At 46.6% G+C, this 19,993-nt stretch overlaps 1 protein-coding gene across 1 annotated transcript in view; it reads left to right on the top strand.

Annotated features, from left to right (window-relative positions):
* Positions 1-5,625: 5,625 nt before the first annotated feature.
* Ppip5k1 (diphosphoinositol pentakisphosphate kinase 1) overlaps positions 5,626-19,993 on the top strand; it is a 39,305-nt gene continuing 24,937 nt past the window's right edge. Inside the window, exons 1-19 of the mRNA XM_032904051.1 lie at positions 5,626-5,721; positions 5,985-6,168; positions 6,608-6,803; positions 7,205-7,295; positions 7,502-7,587; positions 7,903-8,057; positions 8,160-8,261; positions 9,656-9,817; positions 9,914-10,035; positions 14,450-14,551; positions 14,802-14,888; positions 14,979-15,054; positions 15,155-15,264; positions 15,360-15,442; positions 15,973-16,104; positions 16,223-16,344; positions 16,577-16,759; positions 19,554-19,695; positions 19,845-19,993. The exon at positions 19,845-19,993 is cut by the window's right edge and continues 75 nt beyond it. Of these exons, the coding sequence (XP_032759942.1) occupies positions 6,016-6,168; positions 6,608-6,803; positions 7,205-7,295; positions 7,502-7,587; positions 7,903-8,057; positions 8,160-8,261; positions 9,656-9,817; positions 9,914-10,035; positions 14,450-14,551; positions 14,802-14,888; positions 14,979-15,054; positions 15,155-15,264; positions 15,360-15,442; positions 15,973-16,104; positions 16,223-16,344; positions 16,577-16,759; positions 19,554-19,695; positions 19,845-19,993 (2,253 nt within the window). The 5' untranslated portion in view covers positions 5,626-5,721; positions 5,985-6,015. The remainder of the gene's footprint in view (positions 5,722-5,984; positions 6,169-6,607; positions 6,804-7,204; positions 7,296-7,501; positions 7,588-7,902; positions 8,058-8,159; positions 8,262-9,655; positions 9,818-9,913; positions 10,036-14,449; positions 14,552-14,801; positions 14,889-14,978; positions 15,055-15,154; positions 15,265-15,359; positions 15,443-15,972; positions 16,105-16,222; positions 16,345-16,576; positions 16,760-19,553; positions 19,696-19,844) is intronic.

Below are 19,993 nucleotides of genomic sequence, written 5' to 3'. Positions count from 1 at the left end.
ATAATTACTTGGGATGGTGTATATTTACCCAGATAAAAGAAGGAGATAGTCTTCTAGAGCAATTGGGCTGTTATTTGGCTGAGAAGGTGTTCAGGAGATAGGGGGTGGGAAGGGAGATTAACAGAAGAAGTAAAGACAGCCAGGGTATAGAGAAACTATTCAAGTTTGGGAAATGCCCTCCTGTGTGAGTAGCTCCTCTGAGAGGGTTCATCTATTTGCACATTCTTTTCTTCTCTGGGAGCCTCAGAGTGTTTCCGGAGAAGCTGCCATTGCTTGCTCCCATGGTTAGAATGGGAGGAGGTCTGAGTCTGAGCATTAACTATCATTGATTATTTGTAGATTCTGCTCTAAGAACCATTTCTATCAATTCAGGAGGCCTGGGGAGGCTGTCAGTAAGATGAGGCATCTAACTAGGAAAATGGCAAGGTCCCTAAATATCATAAAGAACAAATGAGGGCATTCAAACTGCTAAATGAAGATGCAAAGACAACAATAACATACACAGAAATAATACGTTCCTATATCTATTCTTTTTAGATAAAAAAATGTCCTTTACAGGCTCCTGTACTGGGGCTTGGTGAATCACCAGCTGATGGGCTTTTGCAAAGGGGTTGGATCAGAGCCCTCAGAAGGGCTCTACTCTAATTAATGGATTTATCCCTTGATGAAGTCATGGTGTGATAAGATTATTGGAACACGCTGAAAGGGAAGATGTGAGGCCTAGTTGGAGAAAGTGGGTCCCCGTGAGCATGCCTTGGATAATACATCTTGCCCCTTGCCCCTCCCACCCTCTCTGCTTGCTGTCAGCCAACAAGCAAGTGGCTGTTACCCAGCCACCATTTATGTTCTGCCTCTCCTCATCACCCAAGCAATGGAACTAAGGACAAAACTCCTGAAACCCTAAACAAAACAAATCTCTTTTCCCATAAAATTTAGTTTCACCCTTACAAATAAGCATGGTGTAGGCTCTGGGATTCAAACCCAGCGTTTCAGATTCCAAGGCTAGAGAACAGAGAAGCAGGCTGTAGAGACAGAAACCAGTTTTCTCAGTTTTCCTTGTCCACCGTTTTCTTGTATCTTTCACAAATTAGTCTCTTTATTCCTCCCCTTAATTTTTCCTATCTGCTTCTCTGTTTGTCCGTGTCTCCAACATCCCTAGTGACTATCAGCTATGTCTATATTTTCAGCTTATGTCTATCTTTAATCACACCTTGTTTTGCTTTACAGAAACAAAAGACTCTTTTTCCCGCCTCAAGGAGGTTCAATGTCACAAACTTTGCCTCTTCTTTCTGTGTCTCCATTCCATTGGTCTGCTGGTTAGCCTTTCTAGAGACCAGGGTTGTGCACTGGCAACGCAGCAGGAAATTAAGAGGCAGACTAGCATCAGGTTGCATTTCCACATTCGGCCACTAGGAGTCACCCTCCTCCATTCTGAGGCTCCGGCCAACGCAGCCTGACTGTTGCCGGTGCGCGCCCTCTGCGGATTGGTGGGACCGCAAAGAAGTCGCGCTTTGATTGGGCCGCTGTCAGGTGTCGCTGCCGGCAGGTTCGGCTGCGCGAGCGGAGGGAGGCGGGTGAGTGCGGGCCGGGGGCGGTGGGGGAGTGGCTGGGGCTGGGGGCGGTATCGGGGAGGGTGGGCTCGGCAAGGGGCTTGGCCTGCGCTCGGGGCTGTGGGTAGTCCCGGGTGGGGACAGCTTCGGAGAGAGGCGCAACCGAGAGGCCTCAATGTCAGCGTAGGGAGAGCGAGGCGGGGACGGCGGGGGCGGGCAGAAACGAGTGCAGTCTGGATGGGAGGGCGGGATTCGTGACCCGGCGCCGAGAGAGAGGACGGCCGAGGGGGTCAGTGAGAGAGGAGACGGGTGTGGAGGGGTCTGAGGGATCAATAAGGAGAACCTGGGAAGATGGAAGGCTTGCAGGGACAGGGCTGGGGACTCTGGGAGGAGGACAGGGGCTGGATTGCAGGGGAGGGGGCCGAGGTAGAGGGTCATGCACGAGAAGCCGAGGGACGGGAGGACCCGCGGGGCTGGATGCAGGGGAAGTGAGGGAAGGAACTGGCTGGCCAGGGAAGAAGGTCTGCTGAATGTTGGGGTTACTGTGGTGAACCTCCAGGAAGGCTAGTGTGAAGAAGGAACCTTGGGCGGTATAGGGGATCATTAAGTGTTCATCATTAATGGAGAGATGCTATCAAGTGTACCCTGGAGGCTGAAGCAAGAGGAACCTGAGATGAAGGCTATCCTGAGCTACATAGAGTCTGTCTTTAAAAAAAAAAAAAAAAAGTGTTAAGAAGGGTGATGACTCATGTGCAGGTTTGAAGTGTTGTTTACTTCTGGGAGTCACTGAGTGGGAAAATTGTCTGGATTCATTGCATTCATTAGTGATTGGTGTGCAGCAGTCAGGGTGGGGAGTAAGGTTAGGGGAATCAGTGAAGAGCCATTATCACGAACTGGGGAGAGAGGGTAGCATGAGTGAGCTGACAGTGAGAACAAACAGCAGACTCGTGTCAGAATAAGGAATACGACGGAAACATGAAAACTTGCCATAGGAAGGAAGTGGGAAGCAGGCAGAGCATTTCACGCCTGTAATCCCAACACTTGGGAGTTTGGGGTCGGTCTGAGCAAGGGAGTGAGACCTTGCCTCAAAACAACCAGTAAAAAAGAGGTGCACAGGCCTGGGGGTTCATGGTTGAAGGTGGTAAAGTTTCTGTGATTTATTTACTGTTGTTGGAGCCACTCTCAAATGCAAGGGGATTCCAGAAAAATAGAGAACTATGTGAGTTCTCTTCAGTTCTAAGAGCTAAAGAAGTTCCAGTTCACCCTTGCTGGATACCCTTCCTCTAGATCTGATGTAGTGTGGGTGTTCCCTTGATTGGCTTCTTGTCCCCTCAGCCCTTCCCTCCTTTTCTTCTGTAGTAAGACTGCCCTTTAGCCCAGTGTAGAATTCTTATGCAACGAAGTTTGGGGAGAAGATAAAGGGGAAAGAACACAGAAAACCCCAGCTTCTCCAAGAAGCACATCCACATAAACCCTGGCCTTGTCATAGCTATTCCTGACAGGCTATTTTTGCTTTGTTAACTTGGAATTTGGACCTTCATCTCCCTTCAGTCTATGTTTGAGAACAGGCTTCTCCATCCTGTTATTTCCCATTACAGAGTTGTAAGAGAATTCTAAGAATATGGCTGGATATTATTTAAAAACAAAGACAAAACAACACAAAAAACAGGGGAGACTTAGAGGGCAACAGGTTGAGGGATCTTAGACAAGGGCGTGGGGGAACTCTTGTTTTAGAAAAGGCCAGAGAATGTGGTGAAATTCTAAGTGGGGAAGTTGTGAGATATCTTTGGGAATGCCACGGTTAGGTCACTGAAAGGGAATTCAAAGAAATGGCCCGTCAGCCAGGAGGCATGCGTGTGTGCAGACTGCAGTGCATAACTGGAGATGCCATGTAGAGGAATGTTCTGGTCTTGTGGTGGTTGAGCAATAGGCGTCAGATGATGAAGACCAAGAAGACCCGAGGTCTATATAAAGGTCATCTATAATTTTCTAATCAAAGCTGCCACCCTATCGTCATGGGTGAATTTTAAATTAAAACGGAGAAATTACTGAAGATTTTATAACTGTGTAGTAAGTTAATTTACTCAAGGAGTTCTTGTCTTCATTAAGAGTTGTCAGTGTTTCTGAGAACGGCTGTGGGACATGGAAAATGTCTGCCGAGTGACTAATTTTATTCTTGGAAAATAATAATAGTTGCTCATACTGTTATAATCCACTACTAGCAAGTATTAGCCTTGTGTGTATTTGCTTCAGATAATTTTTGAGCTTTGAAAATAGATACTTATTTATAGGCTAAGCTGTATAGGTGTCACTAGAAATTCTTACCGCCATTCTCTTTTCTTCAAAGGTAACAAATTTGGTGTCTTCAGTCCATTTTAAAAATTATGTATTTATTTATTTTATTTATATAAGTACACTGTCTTTATCTTCAGACACACCAGAAGTAGGCATCGGATGCCATTACAGAGGTTTTGAGCCACTGTGTGGTTGCTGGGAATTGAACTCAGGACCTCTGGAAGAGCAGTCAGTGCTCTTAACCACTGAACCATTGCTTCAGCCCCTATTTTGTTTTGTTTTTCAGACAAGTCTCACTGTGTAGTCTTGGCTGGCCTGTAACTCACAATGTAGACCAGGATAGCCCTGAACTCACAGAGATCTCCCTGTTTTTGCCTCCAAGTTCAGAGACCAAAGACATATGTTACCATGCCTGAATTTAGTCTACTTTTAAACTGTTCCTAACTGGGGGCTGGAAAAATGGCTTAGTGATTAAAAGCACTATTCGTTCTTTCAAAGGACCTGGGATCTGTTGCCAGCACATGGTGCTTTCTTCTGCCTACATGGGCAGTACACAAATGTGTGTACATAAACACCTACAGGTAGAACACCTGTATATGTAAAACAAATGCTTAAAACAACAACAAAAACCACCAACAAACTTGTACTAATTGCCTTGGCAGTCATAAATAGCACATGGTGTTTATGCAAATGAACTGTGCTATATCCTTGGCAGTTTGAAGTTGGGAACTGTTGCATCTAACGTATATGTTTGCCACGTCTGTGTGGGGACCCACAGAACACTGTGGAGGTCAGAGGACAACCTATGGGAGTCCGTTCCCTCTCCACTATGTAGGTCCTAGAGTCCAAATTCAGACTGTAGGCTTGGCAGCAACGCATCCATCTACTGATCCATCCTGCTGGCCCTTTCTCTCTCTCTCTCTCTCTCTCTCTCTCTCTCTCTCTCTCTCTGTGTGTGTGTGTGTGTGTGTGTGTGTGTGTGTGTGTTAGTTTGACATAGAAAGGGGAAGAATATCCTTGTGTGCATCCGCCTGTGTAGAAGAGTCTTCCCACAGCAGTCATCCACCTTGGTGGTGCTAACAGTTTGGAATGGATAGATCCTGAGATAGAATATACATTTGAGAATTCTTGTGACATTCTTTTCATCTGCTCATGAGATACCAGCATAGCACCTTTCCTGTCTAATAACCAGAAATGTCTCCTGACAGATGTCTTTCTGATGCAGCAAAGTCACTAGAGTTCTCATGAAAACTCTGGGTACATGCATGCAGAAGTGGAATGGCCTGCTTTTTCTGATCCAGATTCGTAAGACAGTATTACCAATATGACCTTAAGTAGGACTTTCTCCCAACGTAGCTGCTTCTCCGGAGGACCTTGTCCTAGACCAGCATTGGTTTTGTAGTCCTAGAGGACAGTGAATGGATTGAAAATGGCTGTGTGGATGTTTATCCCCAACCAGCACCAAACTTCTTTCCTTGAACTGTCTCTCTGAATCTGGATATCTGTCTTTTAAGGTGTTGGGGGTGAAGGAGAAAGGGATGCACAGATTTAATTCCCTGATACAATGCTTAGGGTGGGGGGTGTCCTCAACAAGTGTTTGTCAGATTAATACCAGGTAATGGTGAAGATGGGGTTGAAGGGCAAAAGCCTCTGAGTTGTTGCTTAGCTCTGCCCTTGACTTGAATCCTTGGGTCTAGCAGTGCTGTGGGGGAGGAGATAGCTGGGAATATTGTGGAATGAATCCCAGGTCTGAAATGTCAGTCTAACCTTGTCTTGGTAGGAGTCAACAGTAGCTTCCCTGAAGAGCGGCCTCTTCTCCTTGCTGCCTGGAGTTGACATTGTTTCCTGCCGGCAGAATCAGTGACATGCCAGCCCTGTAAGGCTTAAGCTGCTGATCCTCTTACCAGTTCTTGGCTGGGTTGGGGTAAACAGGGGAGGAAAGGAGTCCTTGCTTCCCTCCTACTTCTCTTTAGTCCTGTCAAGTCATGTAGTTTTCTTTCCTGTTGGTCCTTTCCATAGCTTTGATTCTGTCCCCTCTGAACTGTTGTAGTTCCCTCTCAGTGTCTAGCTCCCTGTACCCTCTCCCTGCCCACGTAAGGGTGTTTGGATTCAAAGCTGACAGAGGACCCTCTTGTGCAGAGCGGGATGACTGGGTGTTCCGTCGGCGGGGATGTGGTCATTGACGGCCAATGAGGACGAGGACGAGAGCGCTACGGCCCACTTCTTTCTTGGAGCTGGAGATGAGGGGTTGGGCACCTGTGGAATAGGCATGAGGACAGAAGAGAGTGACAGTGAACTCCTTGAGGACGAGGAGGATGAGGTGGTAAGTCTAGGCAAAAGGACATAGCTGGGTGTTGGGGCCCCTGTTTATAAGACTCCCTCTTGGGGGTGGGGATTTAGCTCAGTGGTAGAGCACTTGCCTAGGAAGCGCAAGGCCCTGGGTTCGGTCCCCAGCTCCGGGGGAAAAAAAAAAAAAAAAAAAGACTCCCTCTTGTAGTCGGCTCTATCCTCTATCCTGCCTTGGGGAGGGGCGGTAGAGATTGGTGGGTTGCTGCTCTGAAACCCCTATTCCCGCCCCTCCTCCGTTTGTCTCATGGTCACTGCTTCTTCTTTTGAAGAAGTACTTTTCTCACAGTGTTTCTCCTGTGGTAGCCATCCTTTATCCCTTCAGTCCAAAGTCCTGAACTTTGAAAGATGTGTGACAATGTTGGAGGTGACATAGGTGGGACTCTGGAGTTCTTGATAGTACTTCTTTTCTGTAGCCCCCAGAACCTCAAATTATTGTTGGCATCTGTGCCATGACCAAGAAATCCAAGTCCAAGCCAATGACCCAAATCCTAGAGCGACTCTGCAGATTTGACTATCTGACCGTTGTCATCCTGGGAGAAGATGTGATCCTAAATGAACCCGTGGAGAACTGGCCATCCTGCCACTGTCTCATTTCTTTCCACTCCAAAGGTGAGGTCTGGGAAACATGAGTGGCGGTGTGCATGGAACCCTCCTTACCATTAGTAAGAGGCCATCAGCCTCTCAACACAAAGCAGAGCAGTGAAGGGGAGGAGTTTGCCCGTCTTGGGGTTTGCTGAGTGTGGCTTAAAGCCCACACTCCAGCCTCACAGGATGACTCCAGGACACTTAGGGCTTGGTTAGATAGAATTGAATTTCTGGTTGAATCCTCCATGTAATTGGATTCATTTTTCCTGATGAATATCCTAGACTTGATGAGCTAGGCCAATGAGTGCTGGGCTGGGTGTGTGGAGGAGCTCAGTGGCAGCTGCTGGCTCTAATAGGTCAGTCTCCTGCCACTCCTCACTCCAGCTCTCACTTCTTTGGTGTCTCCATTTCCCCCTCCATCACAGGCTTTCCTCTCGACAAAGCTGTTGCTTACTCCAAGCTTCGAAACCCCTTCCTTATCAATGATCTGACCATGCAGTATTACATCCAAGACAGGTATAGCTTCCTATGGACCAGAGGGGTGGGTGACCCTGAAATGCCCATTTTAGGGAGCCTACTCTGGGATGAGCAGAGCCAAATATGTTTCATTTTTTTGTATCATATCCTATTGAATTCTGGTTCCCCATGCAAATAAAATCCCTAGCCTCTCCCCTTAGTCAGCCCCACTTTTCCTACCTGGCTAATTTATTTGGGGATGACAGGAGGGAGGTGTACCGGATCCTACAGGAGGAGGGTATTGATCTGCCACGATATGCTGTGCTCAACCGTGACCCTGCCTGTCCTGAGGGTGAGTACTTGGCTGTGTCTGATTGTTCCCTGCTTGATATTCATGATTTAACCCGGTATTTGTCCTTTAAACATCTCCCGTATGTGTGGGTATATGTATCTGTGTGGGCCTTTGACTGTTGGATGATAAGTAGAGCCTTTGACCTGTTATATAGATATCATCATATCTGAATTCCACATATAAGCACCGGCATATCTGTTACAGACCACGGTCATAAAAATGTAAAGGTTATATAGATTAAAACCCCAGGGAAGGAGGAGTTGGAAGTACTCTACAACCTTAGGCCCCGAGAACGATCCCACACCCATCTTTCAGAGTGCGACCTCATAGAAGGTGAAGACCAGGTGGAGGTTAATGGAGCTGTCTTTCCCAAGCCCTTCGTGGAGAAGCCAGTGAGTGCAGAGGACCACAATGTTTACATCTACTACCCTAGCTCTGCTGGAGGAGGAAGCCAGCGCCTCTTCCGTAAGGTAGGGGAGACATTTGAGTGTGGTTGTTGGGAAAGGAGAAGGCATCTGTGGATAAACCTGGAGACTGAGGTAATATTGTTGCCCTTCCTTTAACTCCTAAAGATCGGCAGCCGGAGCAGCGTGTACTCTCCTGAGAGCAGTGTCCGGAAGACAGGATCGTACATCTATGAGGAGTTCATGCCAACGGATGGCACAGACGTTAAGGTTATGGTGGATGCAGAGATTTAAGATGTCGGGGTGGGCGTCGGGGTGAGGGAGGGGAAGCGTGTGTGGATGAGAATCAAACAAGATTCCACTTGGCTTTGTACTCAGGTAAAGATAACGAGTGAGATAGACATTCTCACTTTCACTTTCAGAGCAAGAGCAAGGTGCTACAGTAAATCATATAAAACTGGTAAATTATTAGTTAATTAGGGCTAGACAATACAACCAGAGTCCTAAGGAGAAATAAGGCTCAGTACCAAAATTATCAGTCTCTGTATTCTTTTTGTAAGATGTTTTATTACATTTATTATCTGTGTGTGTGTTTGTGTGTGTGTCCATGTGTGTATGTGTGCATGTGTGTGTGTCTGTGTGTGTGTATATGTGCATGTGTGTGTATGTGTGTGTATGTGTGCATGTGTGTGTGCATGTGTGTGTGTCTCTGTGTGTGTGTATGTGTGCATGTGTCTGTGTGTGTATATGTGCATGTGTGTGTGTATGTGTGTGCATGTGTGCATGTGTGTGCCACATGTGTGTGTGTCTCTGTGTGTGTGTATGTGTGCATGTGTCTGTGTGTGTGCATGTGTGTGTGTGCATGTTTGTGTGTGCATATGTGTGTGTGTGTGTGTGTGTCTGTGTGTGTGTGTGTATGTGGGCGTGTGTGTGTGTGTCTGTGTGTGTGCATGTGTGTGTGCATGTGTGTGTGCATGTGTGTGTGTCTGTGTGTGTGCATGTGTGTGTGTGCATGTGTGTATGTGTGCATGTGTGTGTGTCTGTGTGTGTGTATATGTGCATGTGTATATGTGTATGCATGTGTGTGTGCATGTGTGTGTGTGCATGTTTGTGTGTGCATATGTGTGTGTCTCTGTGTGTGTGTCTGTGTGTGCATGTGTGTATGTGTGCATGTGTGTATATCTGTGTGTGTCTGTGTGTGTGCATGTGTGTGTGTGTGTGTGTGCACCGTGGTATGCATGTGGAGTCAGAGAGCAACTCAAGAGTCACTTCTCTCTTTCATCCATATGAACCTTGGCAGTCAAACTCCAGTCATCAGGCTTGTCAGCACACATCTTTAACTGCTGAGCTATCCCACTGACCCCATTCTTTGTATTCTTAATGTTTGGAGGGGTTTTTGTTTGTTTTGTTTTTGTTTTAAGACAGGGACTCACTATGTAGCTCTGACTGACCTAGAACTTGCTGTGTAGAGCAGGTTGACATTGAACTCACAAAGATCCTCCTGCCTCTGCCTCCTGAGCTGGGATTACAGGCAGATACCACCACTCTTGTCTGTGCAGACTTTCTTTTTTGATTCTGGACTAGGCTACAGACCTAGTGCTCATACTGTCTTCTCATATACAGGGTGAGCTGTGGGCATACTCAGTGGTGCTATGTACCTGCAGGTGTACACAGTGGGGCCAGATTATGCCCATGCTGAAGCTAGAAAGTCTCCAGCTTTGGATGGGAAAGTTGAACGAGACAGCGAGGGGAAAGAGGTTCGATACCCAGTCATGTTGACTGCCATGGAAAAGCTGGTGGCCAGGAAGGTCTGCGTAGCTTTTAAGGTAAGGTTGGTCTTACAGGGCTGTGAGGTGGAAGGAAGAAACAGAAGCAGGATCTGAGAGCCACCTCTGATTCTTGTTGCCTTTTTGCTTTTGCAGCAAACAGTTTGTGGATTTGACCTTCTTCGTGCCAATGGTCACTCTTTTGTGTGTGATGTCAATGGCTTTAGCTTTGTCAAGAACTCAATGAAGTACTATGATGACTGTGCCAAGATTCTGGGGTAAGAGACAGAGTGGTCTGGAGCATGGGGTGTGAGATCAGGAGGTTTCTCTCTATAAACTGGGCCTGTTGTCCTAGCACTGAGGAAGCCGGGGAATCAGAAGTTCAGTGTCATCCTCAGCTATATGGCAAGTTTGAAGCTATCCTGGGAAATGTTGAGATTTTGTATTTATTGTATATATAAATATTAAATTGTATGCATAAAATTATATATAGTACATATACTATATATACTTATGATTGTATATATATAAATAAATACATAAAGCTTTTGCTTTATCTTAAATATTTTGAAAACGATCCAAAAGTCAACAAAGAAAAAGGAAACAGGATGTCTCAGCCCCTTGTTTCCTCAACACTGCATTCCTCAGAGATGACCACTGTTAGCAGTGTTGGCTCTAGTAGACTGCCTTTCTTTCCCATGTGTAAATAACTATATTTAGTTTACTGACTATGATAATACTATGACTTTGCTTTTGAAATAGTTGCAATACCTAAACCATTCTAAAAATAAGAAATGATAACTATAGCGACATCCATAGATACGGCTGCTCTAGCCAAGCACTGTGTAGCTTGAGAGATACACTAGTAGGCTGGATGTGTGCCACACACCTTTAACCCCAGCTCTCAGGAGCCAGAGGCAGGTGGATCTCTGAATTCCAGGTCTGCCCGGTCTACAGCATAAATTCCAGGCCAGTCAGAGCTATATCAAAAAAGAAAGGAAGGAAAGAAGAAAAAATAATTCAGTTAAGGGCTGGCAAGATGGCTCAGAGGCTCCAGTGCTGTACAGATCCTGCTGTGTGAACTGAGCCCTGGAATCTGTGTAAAGATGGAAGGGAAGGACCAGCTCCACAAATGCGTCTTCTGCCCTCCACACATGTGCCATGACACATGCACCCAGATACAATCACGCAGACTTACTCACACAATAATCAATGAAAACAAAAACACCACATTATTAAAAGTTGGGCTGGGTGTGGTGGCACATGACTTTAAATCCCAGCACTCTGGAGGCAGAGGCAGGTGGATCTCTGTGAGCTCCAGGCCAGCCTGGTCTACACAGTGAGTTCCAAGACAGCCAGAATATAGAGAGGCCCTGTCTCAAACCAACAAACAACCTAAGACAAAGCAAACAGAGAAAGAGTTAGGTATGGTGGTGCACACCTGAAGTCAGCACTTGCAAGGCTAAGGCTAAGGTAGGATGGCTGCCACAAGTTTGAAGCTAGCTTACACTATAGAATAAGACCTTGTATTAAATTAGTCTGTGGTGGTGCACACATGAAGTTCCAGCATTCAGGAGACTGAGAAGGAGAGCTGTGAGTCTGAGGCAGGCCAGTGCTACAGAACAAGACCCTGTCTGAAAGGAGCTGAAGAAGGAGCACAGTAGAACACTTGCCTGGAGCCCTGGGTTCAAGCCCCAGCCCCTCGCAAAAGCAGTGGTGGTACATACTCGAGTCATCTGGAAGGTGAAGGTGGTGTGGGGGCAGGAGAGGAATTAGAAATTTAAGTTCTAGGTTGAGAACATGGCTCAGTGAGTAAAGCGCTTGCTGTGTAAATGTGACGACACAAGTTTAGACCCCCTAGCATGCATGTAAAAAGTTGGGAGTAGCCTGTAACTCCAGCATAAGGAGACAAAGATGATCCAGGGGCTCACGGACCTACCAGTCTAGATGATTGGTGAGCTCCAGGCCAACCAATGACAGATCCTGGTGGTGGTGGGGGTGTTGTTGTTTTTTTTTTTTTTTTTTTTTTTTTTTGTTTTTTTTTTTGGGGACCGAACCCAGGGCCTTGGGCTTGCTAGGCAAGCGCTCTACCACTGAGCTAAATCCCCAACCCCTGTTTTTTTTTTTTTTTTTAAAGATTTATTTTACTTATATGAGTACACTGTAGCTGTCTTCAGACACATCAGAGTAAGGTATCAGAGTAAGGCATCAGATACCATTACAGGTGATTGTGAGCCATCGTGTGGTTGCTGGGAATTGAACTCAGGACCTCTGGAAGAGTAGTCAGCTCTCTTATCCACTGAGCCAACTCTCCAGCCCAGGAGATCCTGTTTTAAAACATAAGGTAGAGAGTGATCAAAGAAGACACCTGACTTTGACCTCTGACCTCTACCAGCACACATAAACTGGTGTATACACTTGTACACATGGATATAACTCCAACCCACCCACCTACACACACACACACACACACACACGTGCGTGCGTGCACATGCGTGCCTGTAGAAATTTAAGGTCAACTGCTACATAGTGAGTTTGAGGCTAGCCTGGGCTACATGTGAAAACAATATACTTTTTTTTTTTTTTAGATTTTATTTATTGTACATGAGTACACTGTAGCTTCCTTCAGAAACACCAGAAGAGGGCATCAGATCTCATTACAGATGGTTGTAAGCCACCATGTGGTTGCTGGGATTTGAACTCAGGACCTCAGGAAGGCAGTCGGTGCTCTTAACTTGAGCCATCTCTCCAGCCCAACAATATACTATTAAGATACGTGATGGGGGGCTGGAGAGATGGCTCAGTGGTTAAGAGCACCGACTGCTCTTCCTGAGGTCCTGAGTTCAAATCCCAGCAACCACATGGTGGCTCACAACCATCTGTAATGGAATATGATGTCCTCTTCTGTGTGTGTGAAGGCAGCTACAGTGCACCATATACAATAAAATAAAATAAAAAAAAAAAAAAAAAAAAAAAGATACGTGATGGGGCTGGAGAGATGGCTCAGGGGTTAAGAGCACTGACTGCTCTTCCAGAGGTCCTGAGTACAGTTCCCAGCACCCACATGGTGGCTCATAGCCATCTGCAGTGGAGGTCCAGTCCCCTCTTCTGGCATGTCTGAAGAGAGTAATAGTGTACTCATATAAATAAAATAAATAAATCTTAAAAAGAAGTGTGTGTGAAGGTTGGTGTGATGGCCCATGCTTTTAACAGCAGCAGAGATAGGAGATCTCTGTGAGTTCCAGGCTGGCCGGGGCTACATAGTGAGAATGTCTGGAAGAGTATGTGAGAGGTGGCGATGTGGAGAGGTGGCACATAAGCCTGATGACCTGAGTCCAATCCCTGGAGCCATGTAAAAGCTGAAGGAGAGGACTGACACTGAAAGTTGTCATCTGACCACCTAGTGCCCATGCACACGTGTCACACCCACACCCATGCACACACATGCACATCACACACACCCATGCCCACACATACACACACACCCATACCCACACTTGCACATCACACACACCCATGCCCACACTTACACATCACACACACCCATGCCCACTCATGCACATCACACACACACACACACACACACACACACACACACACATCCCTATGCCTACACATACACATCACATACAACCATGCCCACACATAGATATATCACATACACACACATGCATGCATGCACAAAGTTAATTAATTATTAATCAAAAATTTCGAAGCTGGATATGGTAGTATACACCTATAATCCCAGCTCTAGGGAGGCAGAGGCAGGTCTCTTGGAATTCAAAGCCAGCCTGCTCTACATAGTAAGTTTCAGCCCAGCCATGGGGACATAGTGAGACTCTGTTTCAAAAGTTTTTTTTTTTTTTTTTGGTTGTTCTTTTTTTCGGAGCTGGGGACCGAACCCAGGGCCTTGCGCTTCCTAGGCAAGCGCTCTACCACCGAGCTAAATCCCCAACCCCAAAAGTTTTTTTTTTATTTTTTCACACAAAATTATTTTTTTATTTTTGTAAGAAAAACTAAAGAAGGGCTAGAGAGAAGAGTCAGCAGTTGCTCTTGCAGAGGACCTGGCTTAGGGTCCCAGCACCCAAATGGTGTCACAGAGCCATCCACAATTCCAGGTCTAGGGATCAGATGCCCTCTTTGCAGCTCTGTGGGTACTAGGCACTGGCGGAGGCCAAACACTCAAAGTAAAGTAAGCTTAGAGAGAGAGAGAGAGAGAGAGAGAGAGAGAGAGAGAGAGAGAGAGAGAAAGAAAGGAAAGAAAGGGAGAAAGAAAGAAGGAAAAAAGAAAGAAAGAGAGAGAGAGAGAGAGAGAGAGAGAGAGAGAGAGAGAGAGAGAGAGAAGAGAGAGAGAGAAAAGAAAGAAAGGCAGGCCAGAAATATGTGAGTTGGGCTGGCTGTGCATGCCTGTAATCCCAGCACTGGGCTTGTAGGAGGTAGAACTAGGAGACTCAAGAGTTCAAGGCTAGCCTAGTGAGGTAGAGGCCAGCCTGAGCTACATGAGATCCTGTCTGAAAACAAAAACAAAGAAAAGAATAAAGTTGAAATCCCTGTCTAGCACTGAGGGTAATTTGCCTATCATTGGCATGCATTCGTTTCCGCCTTAAATGGAGTATTGTTTGGATGCTTCAGGGTTTATATGAACAATTCTTCACTCACTTTCATTCAATCTTGTTATGTTTCGCCTGCCAGGAACACCATTATGCGGGAGCTTGCCCCACAGTTCCAGATACCGTGGTCTATCCCCACAGAAGCTGAGGACATTCCCATTGTCCCTACCACATCTGGCACTATGTAAGCAAATGTTAAAATATGTAATGACCTGCATAAAATCTGGGATTCCTTTAAGCCAGTGCAGCTGTTTCCTGTCCAAGCAGTAGAGTCTGCCTGGCCCTTTGGTTACGGTTCTTTAACTCCACCACTGTGTCTTGCCTCAGATTCCTGTTCCTCTCTGATCTCTGATGTCTCATGTAGATTTGACGCTAGGAGAGATGGGTTGGGGTTTGGGTTGGGAGAGCAGCTCTGAGGACACTCCCAACCTTAGGATGGAACTCCGTTGTGTCATCGCGATCATCCGTCACGGGGACCGAACCCCAAAGCAGAAGATGAAGATGGAGGTGACGCACCCAAGGTAGGAAGGATGTCCCAGTTCAGATGGAGAGAGAATGGGTGGGGCACACTTCCCAGGAGGGCTGATTTTCCTTACTTCTTATTTCTTCAGGTTTTTTGCTCTATTTGAAAAACATGGTGGATATAAGACGGGAAAATTAAAACTTAAGCGGCCAGAGCAGCTCCAGGTGAGGTGGAAGTCTGGTCAGGAGCCCTAGTCTAAGAAGAAAGAGAAGGTATAGGGTTGATGAGGGATGACTCCATGAGACACCCTGCGGTCTCCTCTAGGAGGTGCTGGACATTACGAGGCTGCTGTTGGCTGAGCTGGAGAAGGAACCAGGAGCTGAGATTGAGGAGAAGACTGGGAAGCTCGAGCAGCTGAAGTCTGTGCTGGAGATGTGAGAGGGGACGGCAGAGGGGGATGTAGCAGCGGCCACCTACTAACAGGAGCTGAGGTACTGGGCAGAAAGTAATCTGCGGCTGCTCCCTGCAGGTATGGTCACTTCTCAGGTATTAATCGGAAGGTGCAGTTGACCTACTACCCCCACGGAGTGAAAGCGTCGAACGAGGGCCAAGGTGAGCACTCCTTCCGTTTTCATTACCATTGAGCTTTCTTCCTCCTTCTCCCCTCCTTCTCTTCTTCCTCTCCTTTTCTCCCCACTTTGCCTCCTCTTTTTCTTTTTAAAGACTATTTATCATATATAAGTTCACTCTGTCTTCAGACACACCAGAAGAGGGCATCAGATTCCATTACAGATGGTTGTGAGCCACCATGTGGTTGCTGGGAATTGAACTCAGGACCTCTGGAAGAGCAGTCAGTGCTCTTGACCACTGAGCCATCTCTCCAGCCCCAGCCTTTTTTTTTTTTTTTTTAAAGGGTAGACTCTTGCTATGTAACCCTGGCTAACCTCAAATTCCCAGCCATGCTCCAGCCTTAGTCTCCTAAGAGCTAGGATTATAAGCATTTGTCCCCATACCTGGTGTTTAGATCTCTTATTCTTGACCATGTGGGTGCACTTAGCAATGTTCTCGTCAGAAGCTGAACGTTTGCGTGTTCCTACAGTTATCCTCAGAGAAGGCTTACTCACAGGGCCTCCTTCCCTCAGATCTGCCGAGAGAGCCACCAGCGCCATCTCTCCTGCTGGTGCTCAAGTGGGGTGGAGAGCTGACACCTGATGGCCGCGTTCAGGCAGAGGAACTGGGGCGGGCTTTCCGTTGCATGTATCCTGGAGGCCAGGGTAAGTCCTGGAGAGTGAAAAAGGATAGAGTGAGATGCAGGGGACGCAATGGAGGGAGTAGATACTACCGGGAGATTGATATTTGTAACAGTCTTACGTGGACCCCCTCTGTGCTCAGGTGACTATGCTGGCTTCCCTGGCTGTGGGCTGCTTCGTCTCCATAGCACTTTCCGTCATGACCTCAAGATCTATGCATCTGACGAGGGCCGAGTCCAGATGACTGCTGCTGCGTTTGCAAAGGTAAACCTGGTTCTTCCTCAGCCCCAGTGTCTGTGGGTGGGAACAGAGGTAGGAGGCTAGACGGGAAATGTAAGGTGCTGGCATGCGAGTTCAGAGAGGTTTGTTCCCATCTCCACCATCCCCACTCGGCCGGATGGGCCTCTTCTGGCCAGTTCTCCACTCCGTGTCTGTGGCTCTCTAGGCTGGGACGTCAGCAGGAAGAGGAGCTAATAGGACTGTGCTTCCCTTCCAGGGCCTCTTAGCTCTAGAAGGGGAGCTTACACCCATTTTGGTACAAATGGTGAAGAGCGCCAACATGAATGGGCTGCTGGACAGCGACAGTGACTCCCTGAGCAGCTGCCAGCACCGTGTGAAGGCGCGGCTGCATCACATCTTGCAGCAGGATGCACCCTTCGGCCCCGAGGACTACGACCAGGTCACACTCTCCTCCTCTCCATGCCCCGATTACAGTGCAACCCAATTCCTAAACTTCTAAATAATGGTACCTACTATATGCCACTGTTTTGGGTATTTATCTGTAGTATTTTGTTTAATCCTTACAGCACCCCTTAGGGGTAAACTCATATTCACAGTTTTCATTATCTATAAGCTAAAAAATGAAAGGTATTTTATAAGTTTGGCATCGTAGTTCATTTGGTAGTTAGCCCTATTACAAGACTATTTAGGATCCTTATTTATCATGCTCATACACTCAGCGTACATATCATACAATTACATAAATGTTGATGTGTTTGTGTGTGCTCTAGGCCTTGCTGAAGGTGGCATAAGCCAGGGGCTTATGTACTGTTTTAAATCTTGTAATCTTAAAAAAAAGGACTTAGTTCTGAGACAGCTGACCTTGGATCTTGGGATTGGAGGAATGTTTCAGTGATAGATGTAAGAACTTCCTCTGGGATTATGACCTAGAACATCCGGTTCATTGCCGCACAGTCTTGGGCTCAGCTAACCTTAGTGAGGTTTCCCTAAAGTCGTGGTCCAGTGTTGACTGGGGCTAGAATAATCTGGAGGCTTGACTGCTCTCTGAGATGGCTGGCTCTCTTCTTCACATTCTCTCTGCCGTTTCAGGACCCGTCCCCTTCAAAGGGTTTTTTCGTTTGATATGTCTATCTCTCAAATTTTCCAAGGTGAAATGTAGGATTTGCCCAAAGCAGCTTTCCTTCCTTCCTTCCTTCCTTCCTTCCTTCCTTCCTTCCTTCCTTCCTTCCTCCTTCCTTCCTTCTTCCTTCCTTCCTTCCTTCCTTCTTCCTTCCTTCCTTCTTCCTTCCTTCCTTCCTTTCTCTTTCTTTTTTTCCTCCTCCTCCTCCTCCTCCTCCTCCTCCTCCTCCTCCTCCTCCCTCCTCCTCCCTCTTCTTCTTCTTCTTCTTCTTCTTCTTCTTCTTCTTCTTTTTTGAGGCAAAGTTGGTCTTGAACTTACAGTGACTCTCTTGCCCAGAATTTGCACTATTCATGGTTGTTATGTTATACTAGTGAAACAGTCACATGACCAGCCATGATTCACAGAAAGGGAGAGAGATAATGAATTAGTGGCCACCTTTAATCTGCCTGAAGAACTGTTAGAACTGCCCTACGCCTTTCCTGCCTTTACAGAGGAGGAAGTGTAGGTTCTAAAGAACTTAACCCTTTCAGGATGTTGCAGGTACCTCTGGTTGTTCATTAGTGTAGTCCACGCTGCCTAGAGAGTAGATCACAGCAGCTGTGTTGCAGTTGCCCAATGCAGTCTTCTGTTGTCCTGGGTATCTGGGCTACACTTGGTCAGGTAGTGGTTTTTTTACTTCGCACACTTCATTTTGATAGATTCAGTTTTTTAAAGTATGTATAAACATTTTTATGTGAATGAGTTGCCTACATGCATGTATGTGGTCCACATTTATGCAGTGCCTATAATGGTCAGAGGACCAGATCCCCTGAAACTGGATTTATAGACAGTTGTGAGCTGCCTGTAGGTACTAAAGGCCAAACTCAGACCCTCTAGAAAAGCAGGAGCATTCTTAACAGTGAAGCCACCTCTCTGTCCCTTTGATAGGTTCTTGAATGACTTAATAAGGGGCAGACTTGTTCCTTTTGCCCAGATAGTGTTGACTTTCAAATAGAAAATCCAGGGCAGCTCTCCCCTCCTCTATGCTTCCTCTTGCTAGTAATGAAGCTTTGTGCGGCCTTAGCTAGACCTCACTATTCCACATACAACCTCCTTTCTGCTTCTCAATTTCTATTTTATGTGTATGAGTGCTCTGTATCTGCATGTATCCAGACATGTATGCAAGACAGAAGATGACATCAGATCCCAGTATAGAAGGCTGTGAGCCACCACGTGGTTGCTGGGATTGAACTCAGAACCTCTGGAAGGACAGACAGTGCTCTTAATCACTGAACCATCTCTCCAGCCCTTGATTTAATATTTTATTTCTATTATTAAGTGCATATGTACATGCATTTTGTAGGCTTGTGCACTTGAGTCTAGGTGCCTATGGAGTCCAGAAGAGGGTGTTAGATCCCATGGAACTGGAGTAATAAGTAGTTGTGAGCCACCCAACATGGGTACTGGGAATCAGACTCTGGTCCTCTGCAAAAGCATTAAGTGTTCTCAGTTATTGGACCATCTACCTCTCCAGCTCTCCTTCTTTCTTATTTATGGTGACTGTCTCAAAAGCTTGAGTTAGAAATTGCAGATACCTTTCATCCCAGTTCTTGGATAGAGGTAGATTTCTGTGAATTTGAAGCCAGCCTTCAACATAGTAAGTTCCAGGCTAGCCAAGGCTACATAGTGAGTTCTTGTCTCAAAAACAAAATGAGCAAACCAAAAATCCCTTGCGACCCTTGAGTTGGAACCAGGTCAGCAGCAGTAGCTGCCCTGCAAGTCAGGGCGAGACAGTGTCTCTGTTTCTCATCAGAACATTCCACAGAGGTTGTAAGGAACCTGGGCTGCCTTCATTTACCAGCATTTCCCAAGCATATGCTGTGCTCTCCAAGTGAAGCGCAAGTATACTTTAACTTCTCTGGATTCAGAAACTTTAAAGATGGGCCTTGTGTAGATGATCGATTGTCTGAGCAGTCTCTTCATCTGAAGGCCTGTAGCTGCCAGGGTGCCCAGGAACATAAGAGCACTCTGAAGTGAGCCAGCAGGCAGCTGCACTGCAGCCAGTTTCTTTGTAGTAAGCCAACGTCTGGGGAACTGCCACTGAGCCTGGTCTTCTCAACTGTGTTCCTCTCAGCTGGCTCCGACTGGGAGTACTTCGCTGCTCAACTCCATGTCTGTAATCCAGAATCCTGTGAAAGTCTGTGATCAGGTATTTGCCCTGATTGAAAACCTTACCCACCAAATTCGGGAACGGATGCAGGACCCCAGCTCTGTAGGTTGGTATGAATACTACTGACTGCCCTCTAAGTCTCAGGCATGGACACATTTCTCACGCACTCCCGACCCCTCTGGTTCTACTCCAGAGTTGTCGGGAGTCTTTTGTTGGAAGCCAAATCCAGCTCTGTTTTACTGTGTACCTCCTCAGACCTGCAGCTCTACCACAGTGAAACACTAGAGCTAATGCTACAGCGTTGGAGCAAACTAGAGCGTGACTTTCGACAAAAGAGCGGGCGCTATGATATCAGTAAGATCCCCGACATCTATGACTGTGTCAAGTATGATGTACAACACAAT

Source organism: Rattus rattus, chromosome 5 (genome assembly GCF_011064425.1).
Source record: "Rattus rattus isolate New Zealand chromosome 5, Rrattus_CSIRO_v1, whole genome shotgun sequence".
NCBI classification, from domain to species: Eukaryota; Metazoa; Chordata; class Mammalia; order Rodentia; family Muridae; genus Rattus; species Rattus rattus.
This window is presented reverse-complemented; position numbering and strand designations above follow the sequence as displayed.